General features: G+C 33.1%; 1 protein-coding gene across 4 annotated transcripts in view; it reads left to right on the top strand.

Annotated features, from left to right (window-relative positions):
• The first annotated feature begins 1,170 nt into the window (after nt 1-1,170).
• Nucleotides 1,171-18,362, top strand: part of LOC111503079 (glucose dehydrogenase [FAD, quinone]) — a 38,370-nt gene continuing 21,178 nt past the window's right edge. The window contains exon 1 of one of the 4 annotated variants that reach the window (XM_023157307.2): nt 1,171-1,320. Coding sequence is in view for 2 of the 4 variants with exons in the window: in XM_074183173.1 (XP_074039274.1) it covers nt 15,552-15,594 (43 nt within the window). In the remaining 2 variants the exon portion in view is untranslated. Of the gene's footprint in view, nt 1,321-10,440; nt 10,591-15,536; nt 15,595-16,830; nt 16,874-18,362 lie in introns of those variants that run through there. The other 3 variants (XM_023157299.2, XM_074183173.1, XM_074183172.1) reach the window with 3 other exon arrangements.

Here is an 18,362-nt window from a genome sequence, read left to right as displayed (position 1 = left end):
CCGACTCATCATTTTAGTATGAGTGTTTGCTGATCTGCTTGAGCTGACTTCTCAGTTACTAAACTAAGTCATGAGTTAGAGAGAGAGCTCTCGCTATTGATTCGATGTTAAAGGGAGGTAAAATGAACCTTCTTCAGCTGTTCTCTAAACGGATAATGTTGTTCAATGAGTAGTTATTTAATTATAGACTTCACATCCTCTGATCTAACAGCTAACACCCGAAGACGATTGTGGATACTAACAATCGAAACGTCGTGAAGTAACTTGGCCTGGAATCTCTTAACTTCTCAATTGTATTTTTATATTTTTGTCCAATTTGTTCCATTTTTACTTGTATTTTATTTCACTATTATTTCATGTCAGGTTTTTTTTGCTTATTATAATTGTTTTTTTCAGCTGTTCACTTTTATTCTTGTTCATTGATTTTTTAATTCTGCTTTTTTAGTTCTTTCAGGGATTTCAAATCATTTTATATAACATCAGACAATGGAAGTCCGAACTAATGAAATTCAGCTTTCGGAATCGATGATAAAATTCAATTCATAATATTAATATATCAGAAAAGCTCTTATTCAACAACAGTTTGATTGAAAAAAAAACTCTATTTCAGATAATGGAAGAGATAGACTCTAATAAAATTGTGAGATATGCATTCTTAACCGAATCAGAAATTAGAAATTCCAGAAAAAAATTGTAATGTAAATGAAATCAACTGTATTGATGTTCGCTTAAGAAATGGCATTCCAATTATTCAGGAATATGTTAATTTATCGCTTCCTCCATGATTTTTGTAAACATTCCAAGAAATCTTATAATATACAGTTTTTTGGAAAATTATTTTTCCTCTATTACGTATACTATTTATTTAGGAATCCAGAATAATAATATTATTGTGACTCAGATAAAATAATGATGTATTTCAAAGCGGATATCTGACTACTCTCCTACAATAAAGTGAAAATGAATTTTGTGATTTCATTGTAATATTATGATTCCTTCGGTTTTTGGACGGATATTGAAAATAGTTGAGTTGCAATTCGGAACGAGTGATGATAACTTTCACATGTAAATATTTTTATTTTTTTTAAATAATACTACAGTATAGAAACGACTGATAGTCGGGATCATAACTAAAAATGACGTATGTAAGTTAAAAATAAGTGCTTACATTATTGATATCTGAACACGTTTATGTTGACGAGAGTGAGAAATAGTTATTTGATAATATATTCGATAGTTACAATTACTTTCACAGTTGAATCGAAAGTAGGCTAGGAGTAACAACTGCATGCAAAATATATCAATACCTTTGTCATTTCAGTAAGTACTTATTTTATTTTTTTTGAAGTTCTTAAAAAAATCAGACGCAGAAAGTATTTTTGGTGACTTTTGCAGTTAAATAATTGTTAATTTTCAGGACCCTACCATAGAAACATATTTCTTGAATAGAAAATTCAAATTTCCTTTTCAGATGATGGAGTTATGTTTTGTAAAGAATAGTAAATTTCCCCATTCAATTTTTTCATTTTGAACTCTAACGATTTTAAAAATGCCAAAAACTCAGACCCCAAGTCTACATCAATGAACTACAACTACAATCATTTTCGACATTCGTCTAGAAATGAAAAGATATGAGCTGTAACTTATTTTAGAAAAAAATCTGGTGTCTAACTATTATTTTCCCGAAGTCGACTACTTTTTGACCAGGATACTAATTTATTTGCGATTGGATTCAAAATATGAACGTGAATTATATATCACTGAGGAAAATACTGGATAATGTATAATCCTTTCGTTTTTGTCAAGTGTGCCAGGATTGGCCAAGATGCATAATATCTTGTAGTTCATTTATTCAAATAAAAAAAGTTATAAACAATTAACTGACAAAAAATGGGGTTTGATTTTTCACAAATATATCAAAAAGTATTTGACATTTTTTAAATTTGAAAAAAGATTCCAAAAGAGGAGGAACATTTCCAAAATAACCTTCCGGAACTGTACGTCCTAAGACGGCTTCTCTGATTTGCGCAAGACACGTCCATTTTGTTAAAAAAAAATCTGTTTGAAATCTGTTTTTCCGTTAAAAACCAGCTGTCGCACCCCTACGAACGACAACCCTCAGAAGTCGAAACTTGTGCGAGCTAAGAACTAACGAGGTCGTACCTTTTAACGTGTGATTCCTAACACGGATTGGACGATAGCAGGTGAAAATCGATCGTTCAGCCTGGGGCTTACATCAGCGACCAACACGGCGGTCGATTTGAGTGAGTGACTGATTCGTCCGACTTTCAACTGATTGAAAAAATCAAAAAAATTTCTATCGATTTTTTCCAGTTATTTATGCATTAGTTAATTAACAATTTTTGTCTACTTAAACAGGAAGATTGCGGGGGCGATAATTGTTAAAAACAAATCTGAGTTTTTTTTGAGCAATTTCTGAATGGTCTCAGAATAGATCCTCGTTGGAAAAATAACAAAACTGTTATTTTTCAATTCGTTATCAACAATTTACTTGGGTTAAAAATTAAAATTGATCATTGAAAATATTTTTTTTCAGAAAACTGTTTACTATCGATCCATTTTTCTATGATCAGAAGCTACATGAGAATGATTTTGAAAAAATTTGTTCAGAAAATTGTTATAGACAAAGGCGTTGTTTGTAACATGCCTATTTCAATTTTTTTTTGAAAACATAATCTTTGATGCAACTTATGATTGAAAAAATTGTTTTTTGAAACAAACGTTTCATTGCCGTGCTGTGTTAGGAATCACACGTTAAAAGGTTAGACCTCGTTAGTCCTTAGCTCGCACAAGTTTCTCAACTTCTGAGAGTTGTCGTTCGTATGGGGGCGACAGCTGATTAACGTAAAAACAGATTTTTTTAAACAGATTGCTTGAAAATGGATTTGTTAATTACCATTTTTTTTCTTGAGAAAAAAATGTATTAATATTTTATAACGTATTTTAAAAATCTTGTTCTTCTTCATTCCATCGTTATCACTTGGCTTTTTATATTTGAACTTATTATAAACTCATAAACTGAATGAAATACGATAAAAAACTGTCTCTATTAATCAAAGTATAAATTTAGCCCAAAATTCAAAATCTCAATCATTTATTCCAGTTATCATCTTATAAACAAAGCATTTGTTTATAAAAAATTTTCAAACCATAGCAGATGACAATCTGAAAAAATCGAGAGTGACATTGAATAAAACCTATGATGATGATGATTGATGACGTTTTTTAATTTTCAACCTAAGTAAATTGTTGATAACAAATTGAAAAATGAAAAAAAAATTCAGATTTGTCATCAAACAATTATCGCACTTGCAGTATTCCTATTTGAGTAGGATCAAATTGTGACGTAAGGTTTATGAGCAGACAGCAAACTTTTTTTAATATTCTTTATCTTTCAGTGTAATCTTCACTCGATATTTGATGAACTGAAATTTAACTCACTGTTTTTTTCAAGTGTTTTTCCCTTTCTTCTTATGATTACTGTCAACTGTTTTCTATGCACTGCCATATCGGAAGTACTTGAATATAGAGATGGTTCAAAATATGATTTTTTTTTCAAATACATTTTTCCACGAAACTTTCCGCCTCCTAATTGATCTTGCAACTTTTTTTGGTTCTTCTACTTCTTCCAGAGGTATCTTCTCCTCAGTTAATCGGCGCCTGGTTCCTGGTGGAAGTATTTTTTCCAAATACCGTCATGAATAGGTATTGATCTGAAAACTGTTTTTTTCCATATTTGGAGTCATTCATGTGTTTTCTCAACCGTTGTTGTTGTGTTGTAAGTGTTAATTTACTGTTGTATGTTATAGGAAGATTTTTTATCTCGTTTACGCGGTTGATTGTAGTATTGTTGATTGAATAATCGTACATTAAAGTTCGCTTTTTTGTTGTGATTGATATTATTTTCACATTTGGATACGTTCAGTTGTAGGCGATTATTATTACACCAAAGTTTGATTACATCTAATTCATGTTGTATACGTTGGCAATTAGTAATGTCATCGATTTTATAATATAGTTTCAGGTCGTCTGCAAATAAGAGGCTAGGAATATTCAAAGAGGTTGCCAAATCATTAATAAAAATTAAAAATTAAAGAGGTCCAAGATCAGAACCTTGTGGTACCCCAAATGTAACTACGTACTGAGCCGATTTGAAAGATTCATATTCGACGAATTGTTTTCTGTTAACTAGATATGATTCAATTAGAGTACAGTTGGTTAGAGAGTCCCAATTTTGTCAATTTGCTGAGAAGAACATAATGTTCTATTTGATCGAAGGCTTTTTGAAAGTCTAAATACACAACATCGACTTGTTTTTGCTTGTGCAGATGATCATTTGGTGATCAAAAAACGTGTCGAGGTGTTAAAATAACGGTATAGGAGTATTTGTAAACAGAAGAATAAACACAAGAAAAGTATACATAAATTACAGTTACTAGCACCATTATACTTATAAACATGTTGAAAGCAGCTGTTTAAAAATAACAATCGGTGAGAAGAAGTTCATTTATGCAGAAATTTCGCTTAGCTTTAAAGGAATGTAAGAGTTGTAGAGCCTGAAACCCATCTTCCCAGATGATTCTGCGACACTGATGATATAGTGAATGGTTGTTGTAGTTTATATTTATTTTCATCACGATAGTAATGAGAGAGTCCACAATTAGTAATATTTTCCCTCATATAGACAATGCAGTGGTATATAAACAAACATGGTAGAGTCATTATACCAATTTATACCCAAATGTGACAAACACGTTCTTTCGACATGTACATAATCTCTGCTATATCTCTCACTTCAATTTGGCGGTCGTCTAGCACTTTTTAGTGCTAGTTTGCAGTTTTTTGACGTCCTGAACAATCATCGTCTCCCAAGCCCATATGCCCACGTTCAAATTCAGGTGCCCAAAATGTCCCTGTGGTAAATGATGGTGCGGAGAATCGAACTCATCTTTGATTTTCGTAGGGCGTATTGCATTTCAAAAATAAATATTTAATGACAGCTCGATACTAGATCATTAGCTCGATACTAGATCATTAGCTCGATACTAGATCATTCACTTACACGATTGTTACATAACAACTGAGCGTCCAAAATGGCTGAAAGTTTGATGAGCAATGAAATTCACTAGCTTTTATTTACTAGTGCTGCTATCCTCATGTTGATGTCAAGAACTTGTCAGACTACCCTCGGAGTGGCGAATTCCTCGACAATTAGTCTTAATTAGGACAATTGAGGTGGCCAGTGACCCGACGCTGACAAGCTCTATTCGAATTCACAGTTAGTTGGATTTTTTTTAGGTATAGGCTAAACTTAACTATTTATCCAACCCCTAAAGTTTATTTTATGATTTTCTGCTGAATTATGAACAAAAACGAAAAGAAAATACTATTTTTCGGTATAAAGTTTGCTTTTGTAATAGTTGTAGTAATGATACTCATTTTTGAATTTTGTATTAATTTTAATCATTTTTGATACATTTAAAAATACTGCGCGATCAGAGTGGGGTTTTAACGTTCACACAGGGCTGATAGATGGCACTAGAGTGATAAACAACGATCAGGTGTCGAGAAAGTGTAAATATGATGCTGATGCATTTTGTTATACAGCGTGACTCACGGTCGATGGTAGGTTAGACGTTTCTGGAAAACGCAAAGCATGATTTTTCTGAAAATTTCACCTCTCACATTTCCTTACCTGTTTTATCGATCTAAAATATTTTCAGCATTGCGGCGTTGCCACTTCCATCAAAAAGTCCTAGCAACTCTATTTTTTCAAATAGAACACCCCGTATATTAATACATTTTTGGAATTGCTCTAGTATTTTAATACTTTTTTGTCGATAATATCCTATACCTATCTCTATCTGTTTTCGAGATAAAAATAAATTGTGCTAAATATGATCCAAAACATAGGCGTAATTGAAATCAAGTACATCAGTACTCTCAATTCATGAAAAGTTGATATTTTGATGATAGTTTGGACAAACTCGAAATATTCGAATAATACCAAGAAATCGACTCCATATCATACAGGGCGTGCTGAAATTACTATTATTTCCATTGTGTATAAAAGTAGTCAAAAGTTCATTTTTTCAAATAAAACCCCCTGTATATCACTCGGTAAATTGAAAGATGAAGAAAAATGCTTCAAGATGATATATCATGTCCCTATACCTAAATCGTCAAGTTTTCTCAATAAAGTCGCTTCTTCTAGAAACATTATTTTTTTTAGAATTTGGATTTAGGTAGCAGTGGAATTATCAAGCTTATAGCAGTTCGGTTACTTTTATAAGTAATTTACAAAGAGTTATCGACGGTGTTTTGAATCATCTTCTAAAATGAATGCAAATATCGATTATTCAAACGAAGTTCTTATGAAATTATTTATTATACACATGAACAAACTGATCAAATCATTGTCAGAACGTGTAAAAAATTCATCCAAATGTATCCTGAATCAACACCAAAGAACGAGAGGCAGTTTGTAAGGTTACAAAATAATTTCCTTAACTATGGCTCAAAGTTTCCAGGCAACAACTGTACCAAAAATCAGTCATTTCTAGGTAAAAAGTAAGATTTTGTGGGCTAAAACATGTGAAAGTACAGACAATAACAGAATAGGATGATTCAAAATAACAAAATTGTAAACAAAATATCACATTTTCACAATAAATGCTGAAAATTTTGTTCATTACATTCTAAACACTTTATAATGTTTTTTTGTACGCGACTTGTGGTTGCTTTTTCAATTTCCTGGGGATCCAGATCTTCAATACTCCGCACTATTCGCCGTCGAAATTCTTCTTTGGTAGGCACTGGAGTACTGTGTACCCTTTCTTTTAAAACACCCCATAAAAAAGTCAAGTGGCGTGAGATCGGGTGATCTCGGTGGCCAATCCCACGGCCCTAAACGCCTAAACCAACGATCGTGGAAGAGTTCGTCAAGTTTCCTGGAAATTTCCTGGGTGGAATGAGCTGGCGCTCCGTCCAGTTGAAACCACGAATTCCTATATTCCTCTAAAGGCAAATTTTCAAAAAAATCGGTTACAGTCGTCCTTAATATTTGGAGATATCCCTCTGCATTCAGTGTGTCTTCATAAATGAAAAAGCTAATTTTTATTGTTCTTCAGAATACAGAAAACATTCAGGTCAAATTTTTCTTGAAAACCCATTTCTTTTGTAACATGAGAATTATGATCAGCCCAAAACTGTTAATTCCTTCTATCGAAAATACCATTCCTCGTAAATTTTGATTCGTCGCTCCAAATTATTTTTGACGAAAATTCCCGATCTTCCTGTGTATGAATCAAAAGGGATTCACAAAAATGCATTCTATTTTCGAAGTCTTCTGCTTTTAGAGCTTGAACTTTGGTAAATTTATACGGATGCATTCCGTGATTTTTCAAAATTCGTTGTACCTACTGAAGCATGTGATACACCTAAATATTTTTCTGCACTGCGAATGGAAGCTTCTGGATATGCATAAAACTATGTTAAAACGTTAACAGTATTGTCCTCATTTGAAGTAACAGGTTTTGGTAATGTTGAAGGCGCTTTTAACATGGAGTCATATTTAAGGTAATTATTTTGTAATCTTACAAACTTCCTCTCGTTCATTGGTGTTGATTCAGGATACATTTGGTTGAATTTTCTACAAGTTCTGGCAATGATTTGATCACACTGTCCGTGTATAATAAATAATTTCATAAGAACTTCGTTTGAATAATCAATAATTGTATTCATTTTTGGCGATTTTTTGAAACACCGTCAATAACCATTTATCAATTACTTATAAAAGTCACCAAACTGTCATAAGCATGATATTTCCACGGCTACCTAGAAATCAAATTCTTTAAAAATTATTTTTTGTACAACTGTTATTGAAAATCTCTTTGATATAAACACTTCAATCAGAACACCTACCAAAATATCATTTAGAAAAGTTCACACATGCAGTTCATGCTATTGGTAATATTAAATCCCTGTGAAATTACTGACGATGACGAAGTAGTAGGTATTCAGTCCAACTGTAGAAAGTCCTTCATGACTAACCAATAATCCTTCTTAAAATAACGTGAGTTGGCGTATGTAGTGGTAGCATATGCCTTGTAATCCAAAGATCGTGTGTTCAAATCCCATGGACCCTTTATTTTTTTTTTATTATCATCAGTAACGTTATACAAAAAAATGTGTATGAGACATTTGTTAGAAGTGATTTCATTTTGCTTGTGAGTTTGCTCCACTTGCTTACGCTCGTTTTGCAATAATCCCCACTCACCAAATAAAATGCCACTTTCAACACTTGTAAGTAAAACGTGAATAACTATTTTTTCACAAAAACGGCTTTATTAAGAAAACTTGACGATTTAGGTATAGGGACATGTATATCATCTTGAAGCATTTTTCACCATGTTTCAATTTATCGAGTAATATACAGGGAGTTTCATTTGAAACTTTGAACTTTCGACTACTTTTATGCACAATGGAATTGATAGTAATTTTAGCACGCCCTGTATGATATGGAGTCGATTTCTTGGTGTTATTTGAATATTTCGAATAATCGAATTAAGTACTGATGTACTTAATTTCAATTAAGGCTATGTTTTGGACCATATTTAGCACAATTTATTTTTTATCTCGAAAACAGATAGAGATAGGTATAGGACATTATGAACAAAAAAGTATTAAAATACTAGAGCGATTCCAAAAATGTATTAATATACGGGGTGTTCCATTTAAAAAAATATAATTGCTAGGACTTTTTGATAGAAGTGGCAACGACGCAATGCTGAAAATATTTTAGATCGATAAAACAAGTAAGGAAATGTGTGAAATTTTCAGAAAAATCATGCTTTGTGTTTTACAGAAACGTCTAACCTACCATCGACCGTGAGTCACGCTGTATATGTGGGCAATTTATTAAAGTTCGAGATGTAAAATACGAATTAAATCCATCTTACGTTCTCTGTGAAGCCTACGAAGCATATTTTGACTGTCCGGTACGGAACCAAGACAAGACATGGGCTCCACATGTTGCTTGTAGTTATTGTAAAAGATGTTTGGGAAGTAAGAAAATTTTAATTAAAAATATGTTGGTGTCGAGGTGAGAAAAGGTCTATGAAATTTGCAATACCAAGAATCTGGCGAGAACTAAAAGACCACGTTAACGACTGCTACTTTTGCATTGTGAATCCGAGCAAAAGTAAAGTATCACGAGTATAACTGACTGCTGATTGGAGATTTTAAAATGATGGAATTTTTTATGGGACTTCAAAGCGGATATACAAAGTATCCGTGTTATTTGTGCTTATGGGATAGCAGAGCGGTTGCCAAGCATTATACTCAACGGTCATGGCCTGTAAGAACAGAACTTTGTGTCGGGAAAGAAAACGTAAAATTTGAGCCAATTGTTCAAGCGGAAAAAGTGGTAATGCCACCTCTGCACATTAAGTTAGGGTTGATGAAACAATTTGTTAAAAAACTGGATCAAATCTCAGCAGTTTTGAATACTTGAGAAAAATGTTTTTGAAGTTATCTAAAGCACAGGTTAAAGCTGGGGTTTTTGTTGGTCCGTAAATCAGACAGATTTTCGTCGATGAAAAGTTTCCAGCGTTGGTGAATCGTACTCTCAAAAAGCGAGTTGGAACAGTTTCAAAGCAGTCGTTGGTGGATTTTTAGGAAATAACAAAGCCGAAAACTACAACAAGCTAGTTGAAAATATGCTAAAAAATGTTAAGGCCATGGGCTGCTGGATGTCATTAAAAGTTCCTACATATGCTGCATGCGAATTCAGAAGAGCAAGGAGAACGTTTTCACCAGGACATTATCAGCTTCAAACAACGGTATCAAAGCTTATACAATGAAAACATGATGGGAGACTATATTTGGGATTTATTGAAAGATAGTACCTATGAACATAAAAGTAATTTTTTTCTATTATTATTATTTTCTAATTTTTTGTGAGTCATTTTGATAGTAAAACTTAATGAAAATGATAAAAATGTTCATTCAAATTACGACCTAAAAAATTGAAATTTGATGCTTCAAAGTTAAAGTAAAATTTTGTGTTGATCCGTGATTGATGAATTCAGAAACGTAGCTTTGGTTGAACTTAAATTCAGTGAAATCAGTTATGAATATTAATCTATTCTGGAGTGAATTTTCCATTGTATTTTTGCAATAATTTTGTGAAAACAATTTTTGGTGTTGTGTTGATTTATTGCCAAGTCCTCGGGCTTTCCTGAAATTCATGAATATTGCAAATAGTTTATGAATTGATAAGTGGTGATAACTTCCACACATCGATTTTTTCTTGAATAATATTACAATTATAGAATCAACCGATATTATGGTCTACTTCAAAGCATAATGATGGAAGAAGGGATTTACGATTCCAGAAAGCGATAACAACTGAAAATAACGTACATGATATCTGTTGAAAATTTTTTCAACAGATATCAACAGCGACGAATATTCATTTAGCAATATATTCGATATCTACAAAACATATTTTCACAGTTGAATCGAAAGTACGGTGGGTATAACAATTGCAAGCATTTAACCGTTCCAGTGAGTATTCATTTTATTTATTAGTTTTTTGAATGCTTTCATGGAAGCATATGAAAAAAATTGAAGAAACTTTTTGAGAAAAATAATAATAATAATAATTTCAACTAACCACATTATTTCGTATAATGATGAAGGAGTAGAAAGTCGAAACCTTTCTATACCGGATACATTCACACAATGAAATGACTTCTCATTGAAATTGAAGGAATATTTTATTGATTATTTGCATCAATTGAAATGAATTTTTGATATTTGTCACATGTTGGTATAATTACGGCGTTGCTATTATTTTATCACTTCCAAAGATAGACATATGACTAATTGATTTGCTTTAAAAATCAATTTTGTACTCAAAAAATCCAAGTCTTCTTTATGCTATATTGAAACTGTACCGCCAGTAATGTATTGTTAATATATACTTCATTGTCCAAAGAAAAAAATCTTGTTGACAAAGTTAGTGAATAAATATAAAAGAATACATAAATGTCCTATGAATATGAAAGTATAAATTGAATATAATGTGAACTAAATTATAAAAACACTGAATAAAAAACCAAAAACGATGGTTGAAACATACATACACATAAAACATGCTAAGTTGAAAATGATCGGTATAGAACTCAGTCAAAATTTAATAGGGTCTTCTACTCAAAATTTCTTTAATAATTTTTCTGTATTGATTGGTATCGATATTTATCTCTTTAGTGTAACTCGGCAGATGGTTATACGTCTTCACACCATTGTAAAATAATGAGTCCTTGACCAGAGAGTTGCAAGAGATAGGTAATTTTAATTTATTTTGCAGGCTCTGTCGAGTGAGACTCTACCAAAGCGTGATATGCTGTTTTCGCAGTATAACCTCCCAGTTCATTAGCAATAACTCTCACTGCATAACACCCGGTGGAAATTTTACTCTTCATTTTTCTGATGTGAGCGTCAAATTTCAGTCCACCGTCTATATACTGTCCCAGAAATTTAGTACACTCTCTGTTCTCAATGATACCGCTCGCTATAGATGAATTCTGAAGTGAACATTTGAAAGTCATCATATTTATTTTCGAAATATTAAGGGATAGTAGATTGGAATCACACCAAAACTTGATTTTTTGTATATCATGAGCTATTGTCTCATTGAGTATATCTATACCTTTACTATGCCACAATATAATGGTGTTGTCAGCGAAAATAGTGAATGTTTCAGATATACTTATGTTCATCAAATCGTTAATATAAAACAGGAACAATATGGGACCGATAACGGATCCTTGTTGTACACCAGTATTTATTTCAATACTGTTTAAACATTTAATCGTTTTAAAAATCTGACTGCTAATATGCATAAAATGTTTATTTCGAATAATAAAGCAGGTACAATGAAGAAAAGACCTGAATTCATAAATTTTGTTGTGGTCTGTTTCTAAACTTCACAATCCTAGAATATGTTTTGTTGGGAAAAGTATTTCAATACCGTTTCCGTGCAAAATTTTCTGATATTTTTCTGTGTTCGGGTGTTTTAATATGAAAAGTTTATCAAAATTGGCTACTATATTTCAAATCGCTCCTTGATTCAAAACATTTTGAAATATTTATTTTTAGGCAAAAATTGAAAATTGAACTTCTAGGTAAACAAATATAAATACTCAATAATTTATCCATATGTATATATTTTTTGTTGTTATTCAAATGTTTTTTTCTATTTTTTTGTATTTGTTCTATATTTTTTCTGTTGCCAGTTCTCGTAGCTGTTTGTGGAGTGGTAGAAGTGGTGGAGTGGAGTGTGTAGTGGTAGAACAAACCTGTAGTGTGCTACTCTGCAGTTTTGAACTTCGCCTCTTGGATGTTATACTCCATTTTACCCAATAAAGGCTATTATTATTATTATTATTTTTGCTTTGTGAGATACACATTCGATTTTCCTAGAAAATTACCACCGATATCGTTATTCTAACAAGCATATCATGCAAAATCTTTGACCGAATGGATTTAACAGCTGCTGAACATATTTAGCTCCGTCAGATGAAGTGAAACAGTGTGTCGAAACAACTACTTTTATATGAACATTGAATTATATAAAAACACTTTTTTCTATTCAGTTTGTATTCCAGAGATTCGTTATGGAATTGAATCAGATATCATTCACAGGATTGCTACACAATATAGTATATGGAAGACATTTCACTTACATGGAACATTGTCATCCTCAATGGCGGCTATCCGATGTTTCGGAAACAGACACTTGACACTTAAATTTTACTTCTTTCATACACTATATTATGCAGCAATCCTGTGAATGATATCAATGACCATTGTTTTGAAATTTTTTTTCGTGTAATTCAATGTAGGATCAGAAAAACAGAACCTAAAATCAGTGAATTTTCAACTCTTGTCTGATAATATAGTGGCAGTTATTCATGTGTAATGCCTGTTGCACGTTTATCTGAAGAAGATTCTATGGCAATTGTAACTTTGCACGAGCAAGAATGGACCTAATGGCATATAATGAGAGAACTAGGTTTAATGCTGAGCACGATTTCTAAGGGTAATCTCGAAGACTTCACAGAACGTGGTCGTTTTCACGGAATGCACCAAAGCGGTCGGAGAAGACGGAAAACACAACGGCAGGACCCCTTTTGAAACAGGAACCCTTTTGAAACAGCACAAGGCTATGGAAGACATTTCCAAAGAACGTATAGTATCAATTTGTCAAGCCGCATGATTCGTTGGCGTCTTCGTAGTGCTGATTCATTATGTAGGCGCTTTCAGTGGTCACTGAGAATAAATGCCACACACAGACGAAGACGTTTGAACTGGGCAAGAACCCATTCACAAGGAAACTAATATCGGTAGCGAAATACCATATTTTCCAATGAGATCCGTTTTGGGCTTATAAATGATGACTACCGCTTTCGCGTTTGGAAACCAACAGGGCGTCAGCATCGACTGAATTTGGCATTGAAAATCAATCCAAATCAACGTGGAGCATTATGGTGTGGGGGGGTTCATCTAGGGTACACGAATATAACTGATAATTCTACCTAGGACAATCACGGGGCAATTACACCTTCAAAATAATATTTTTGATGTAGTTCGACTGTTCAGAGGTGCCATAGGAGATGATGTTGTATTCATGGAAGATAATGCTTCACCACATCGAATACTGGCTGTGCAAAACGCTCTGGAGAAAGAAGGAATTGCAAGGATGGATTGGCCACCGAACTCACCAGACATGTATCCGATAGGGCATGTTTGGAGTTACATTTACAGGAAGTTGCATACCAGACATGATCCACCTGACAGCTTAGAATAGCTTCGAAATGCTGTTCCTCAGCATGTTATCAGCAACCTTATCTACAGCATGGGTAGAAGAGTAGAAGCCTGCTGAAGGGCTAGAGGAGGCAACTAGATCAACTATTATGTACACATTCCATTTATTTGGAATTCTTGTCATATTTTTCATTTTATGAATTCTCATAATTTTTTTTATAAACATAATTTCTTGAATGAATTATTGAAAAATACAATATCGTTTGTTCCTTTCATTTATCGACTTCTATTCATCACTTGAAGATAGTTTTGAAAAAGAAACTGAAATTTCAGAAATATGTAGGTACTAATGCACTTAGTGTATGTTTCAAGCTAAGGTCTGTGTCACATTGATTATACACTTTTCTGGGTCATTTAGTTGGGAGATATGTTAATGAGTTAACTTGTTTTTTCACCCAAGTCGTGATAAGATTATATGGAGTTTTTTGTCCTGATTCTCGGGTGTTGATAAGATTTGTGTTGAATTCGAGTTACTTCTCCAACAAAATGTAGTGATCCCATCGAATTATTGGAACGTCCCGTTCCAATAATGAAAAATCGATTCCTTTGTTGTATCGCCAACAGCTTATGGAGGAATAACTTCAGTGAAGAACTATGCACTGACAACGCCCTTCGTGGTATCAGCCAGGGGAGTAGTTGTTTTATGATATTTGCCAGTCCATTAACCTATATTGTAGGTTAGTTGAGACTGACCTAAACGAAATTATGTATTAGATAATTTCATTTACAGCCAGTATTTAAATATGCTTCCTTACTATATTCTATATACGAGGAATTGGGCGAGTCGGATATGCGGTTGGTTACCTCGTTTAAGGGCGGATGAAGCGATGACAAATATGTTGTTTGTCGTTCGCTTCAGCCTAGTTCGAGGAATAATACTCTGAAAAAAATTCGATTTTTAATAATGGCAAATCATCGACTTCATTCTGATGATGAACACTACCTTGCATTGACGAGAGGCGAAATAGCCCGAACCCGGTTTGCAAGTGTCCGTTCCAATGATTGAAAATCGATTCCGGCAGTTGTATCGTCTACAGCATATGCAGGAATTACTTCAATGAAGAATCCTGCACTGACACCTGTCGGATATATTCAACGCCCTTAGTGATATTAGCCAGAGGAGTAGTTGAATTCTGATAGGTGTCAGTTCATTAACCCAAAGTGTAGGTGAGGTGAGACTGGCCTGAAAGAATTGTTATTTTAGATAAGTTCATCCTAAAGATATGTAGAAATTGAAAATATAGACGCTGTGGTGGTAGACTTGTTGGATGTTTATTATTGATACATCGTATTATATCATATTATCAGAAAAGAATAAGTTTCTGGTGATTCTATAATATTTTCCAATGTCTAACGTAGTATGCGACAAATTTAGATAATTTCTCTCTTCATTTTTATCGAAGAGAAGCGAACTTTTGCGATAGAAATGAAAACAGATGCTGAATGAAATTATTGACATAATTCTCATAAAAATATATGGATATAGGTATGAGTACTAGACTAGAAAATTTCAAAAACCAATATAAATGACATGGATGTTTGATAACTTTTTATGTTTTCTGTTGGACTGATAGTGACAAACGCTGAAACTAACAATATTTGCATTGTTATATTCCCATTATCGCTACCAGTAATTGATGAGTTACCGTTCCGTAAATAACCAAAAAATTAACATTCAAGGTATGATGTGTTAGGATATTTGTCTGAGTTGATTTATGTTTTTTTTTGATACGAATAATTTCATTCAATTTGAAAAATAAAAAAAACTGATGCTAACCTGAAGCGAGGAGTTGTACTTGGTTTGAAGATGAAACACCTATGTGAAGTAAACCAGAAAATGTGCTGTAGATATCAATGTAAAAAACGTGCGTCTAGGAGGGACGCCTGATAGAAGTGGTAAACTGATCTGAGTTGAACTATTTAATATTCAAATTGTTCAACTTGAAATAAGCTTAGGTTATTACTCACACAAAATTAGTATCATCATTTGTTTATATACAGGATCTTAATTAATTATGTACCATAAATTTAACAGACGATTCTTTAGGTAATTTTAAGACGAAATGTTCATTTAAATATGGGTCCGCATATCCTTCGTTCTCAAGATACAGGGTCTTCAAATAAAAATAAATAAAAAGTTATTCGTAAATATTTTAAATATCCTTTACCTAATTTTGTTGTAATTTGGCAATGGTATTTATAACATCAAGGAGCTAATTTAGCCCGAGCGTGATTCAATTTAATTAGTCCAGTGGCGTCTCGAGCGGGATTTGAACGAATATTTTTGACTTAAAAATGTACGCCACTGACTTTTGTGCAATTTTTATTATTTCTTTGGATTAGGCAATTAGAAATACACAACTTTTTTGTCTATTAATTTTTTTTTCGTATCTTACTTAGTTTTTAAGAAAAAAAAGTCGACCTAATTGCATATCCCTGGACCTCACAAGGAATAATATGGGGAATTAAATGTTTCTTTCGGATATTATTATTTTTACAATTTTTCATTACCAATCAAATAACAATAACAACAAATATCAAATATCATTAACATCTAGACTAACGAATTGCACTAAATTAAGTGTTGGAAATGGCCTCCTTTGGCTTCAATACAACCGTCTAGCCGCCGCATCATTGAATTTCGCACTCTTCTGAAAATACCTGGCGTATTTTTTATCATGTCACATAAATTATTGATTTTATTTCGTAAATCCTCTTCACTTTGACTAGCAGTTTTGTATACCAACGCTTTAAGGTGTCCCCAGAGAAAATAATCTAAGGGATTCATTTCAGACGAGCGAGGTGACCATGGGTGTGGGCCTGCTCTCCCAATCCAAAGATTATGGTAGATTTTAATAAAAAAATTGCCGTGCCACTACACTAAAGTGTGGTGGAGCACCATCGTGCATGTACCACATACGGAATCTTTCTATGACTGGAATTTTTTCTGGAAGTCCAGGTAAAAACCTTCGGTATTCTTCTCCATTAAGTCTAGGTGGAAGGAAATGAGGCCCAATGAGAAGGTCACCGGCAATTCCAACCCAAATATTAAAAGAAAACTGTTCTTGAAAATTATTTTCTATCAAGGCGTGTGGATTTTTTTCGGTCCATATGTGATTGTTGTGGAAGTTAATAATTGAATTGCGAGAAAAACAAGCTTCATCTGTAAATAATATTCGACTTAGGAAACCTGGATTTCTTCTTATTTTACCGCGTAACCAATAAGAAAAAGATAGTTTTACAGGCAAATCTCTGGGCAATAGTGCTTGCACACGTTGCATATGATAGGGATATAGCTGCTGGGCTCTTAAAATCTGCCACACTGTGACATGGCTAATATTCAGTTCTTCAGCTATTTTCTGAGTACTGGTATGACGATTTACTTCAATTTCATTTAAAACAGCTTCTTCAATTTGAACTGTTCGTACCGTTGCAGGCCTCCCAATGACAACCGTTGATCTTTGAAAGCTGCCTGTTTCAGAAAGTCGTGCACGGAGATGTACAGAAGTTCTTCTTTTAGGCACTAAACGCTGATAAAATCTTTCATGGTAAATGCGTCTTGCAGCATTCGAGTTTCCGTGAGCTATTCCATAACAGAAATGCATATCTGCCATTTTACTTGTAGTAAATTGAACAAGACCTCACATTCAATATATTAAACAAAACCATACATTCCTAGAGAAAATCTAACACAAAGAATAGTACCTGATGCAGAACAAATACAGGCAAATTCACCTGAAGTACCTGAAATACCTGAGTTGAGACGTTCGGACCGTATAAAGAGGCGGACGACAGGATGACAAGTTCAGTTTGAGGAGTGTCTAAAAGATGACAGTACGACCAGCTGTCGAAAGCGCTCGCAGATAATTAATAGAAGATATAAAGCTTCAAATCCTTTGTAAAATTTAATATATATATATATATATATATATATATATATATATATATATATATATATATATATATAATATATATTCATAATAAAATATGTCACAATGAGGATTTGAAGCTTTATAAATTCTATTTATTATATGCGAGCGCTTTCGACAGCTGGCTGTGCTGTCATCTTCAAAGCTCTATTCAAACTGAACGTTTAATCCTCTTGTCTGTTCTTTTATGCGGTCAGAACGCCTTAGTGCAGGTACTTCCATAAGTTTAACAGTCATAATTCACTTATCGAGGAACAAATACAAATCAAAACACAACAAGACCCAACATTCAATATATTACACAAAACAATACACATTCCTGGAAACAGTGAACCTAGAGAAAATCCAACACAAATGATATATATAAATTATAAAATATTGAAGTAATCGTAAACGTGATATGTATATATTTATGTGTGTATATACAGTGCATTCCATTTAAAACGAGCGACCCTGAATAACCTTTGGTTCAATGATTCGCAGAAAAAATAAAAAAAACACATTTTGACATATTCACAT

This window comes from Leptinotarsa decemlineata, unplaced genomic scaffold (genome assembly GCF_025532065.1).
Source record: "Leptinotarsa decemlineata unplaced genomic scaffold, Ldec_3_MD MMD2_tig00026336_RagTag_RagTag, whole genome shotgun sequence".
NCBI classification, from domain to species: Eukaryota; Metazoa; Arthropoda; class Insecta; order Coleoptera; family Chrysomelidae; genus Leptinotarsa; species Leptinotarsa decemlineata.
Note: the sequence above shows the minus strand (reverse complement) of the source record. Positions and strands in the feature narration are given on the sequence as shown.